At 53.7% G+C, this 590-nt stretch overlaps 1 protein-coding gene across 1 annotated transcript in view; it reads left to right on the top strand.

The window, feature by feature from the left end:
- The first annotated feature begins 477 nt into the window (after positions 1 to 477).
- GABRP (gamma-aminobutyric acid (GABA) A receptor, pi) overlaps positions 478 to 590 on the top strand; it is an 8,084-nt gene continuing 7,971 nt past the window's right edge. The window contains exon 1 of the mRNA XM_010136988.1: positions 478 to 540. Within this exon, the coding sequence (XP_010135290.1) occupies positions 493 to 540 (48 nt within the window). The 5' untranslated portion in view covers positions 478 to 492. The remainder of the gene's footprint in view (positions 541 to 590) is intronic.

Raw genomic sequence — 590 nt, 5'->3', positions numbered from 1 at the left:
CTGGTGCTCTCTGGTTCCCAACGCGGTGCGCGCTCTCAGGAGCCGCTGCGTTTCTCTGCCTCCGCGGGTCTCCTCTCGGAGAAGCAGGGATGCCCTCCGCTACCTGCCTGTGGAGAGGCCTCCGAGAGCCGGGCGTGAGAAATCCTCTGTACAAACCGTATGGTTCTTGTCCCTGTGCGGGACTTGTGGCCGCTGGCCCTGGCTGCCTGCCCCTTGGCCAGCACCTCGGAAAGGCTCTTACCGAAACCCCTGATCTGCACAGCTCGTGCTGGGGGGATTTTCTCTCTGCTGCCATCACCAAGGACAGAACTCCAGCTCCAGAACAGGGACAACTTTGGTTTGGATCCTCTAATGCTCTGAAACTGAAGCCCTTTGGGCTTCTGTGGTTTTATAGATAAAGAAACACAGAGTATCCTGAGCACTTTTATCGAAGTGCCTTTCGCTCTGTTTAAGCTCTCCTTTCCCTCCACAGGAGAACCTGTTCAGATTGCCATGAGTCTGGACATCGCAAGTATTTCCAGTATATCCGAGAGCAACATGGTAAGCGAAAGAATTTTTATTTTCTAAGAGATAAGAGTAGGCTCTGCCTG

This window comes from Buceros rhinoceros, unplaced genomic scaffold, assembly GCF_000710305.1.
Source record: "Buceros rhinoceros silvestris isolate BGI_N320 unplaced genomic scaffold, ASM71030v1 scaffold39445, whole genome shotgun sequence".
Classification (NCBI taxonomy): domain Eukaryota; kingdom Metazoa; phylum Chordata; class Aves; order Bucerotiformes; family Bucerotidae; genus Buceros; species Buceros rhinoceros.
Note: the sequence above shows the minus strand (reverse complement) of the source record. Positions and strands in the feature narration are given on the sequence as shown.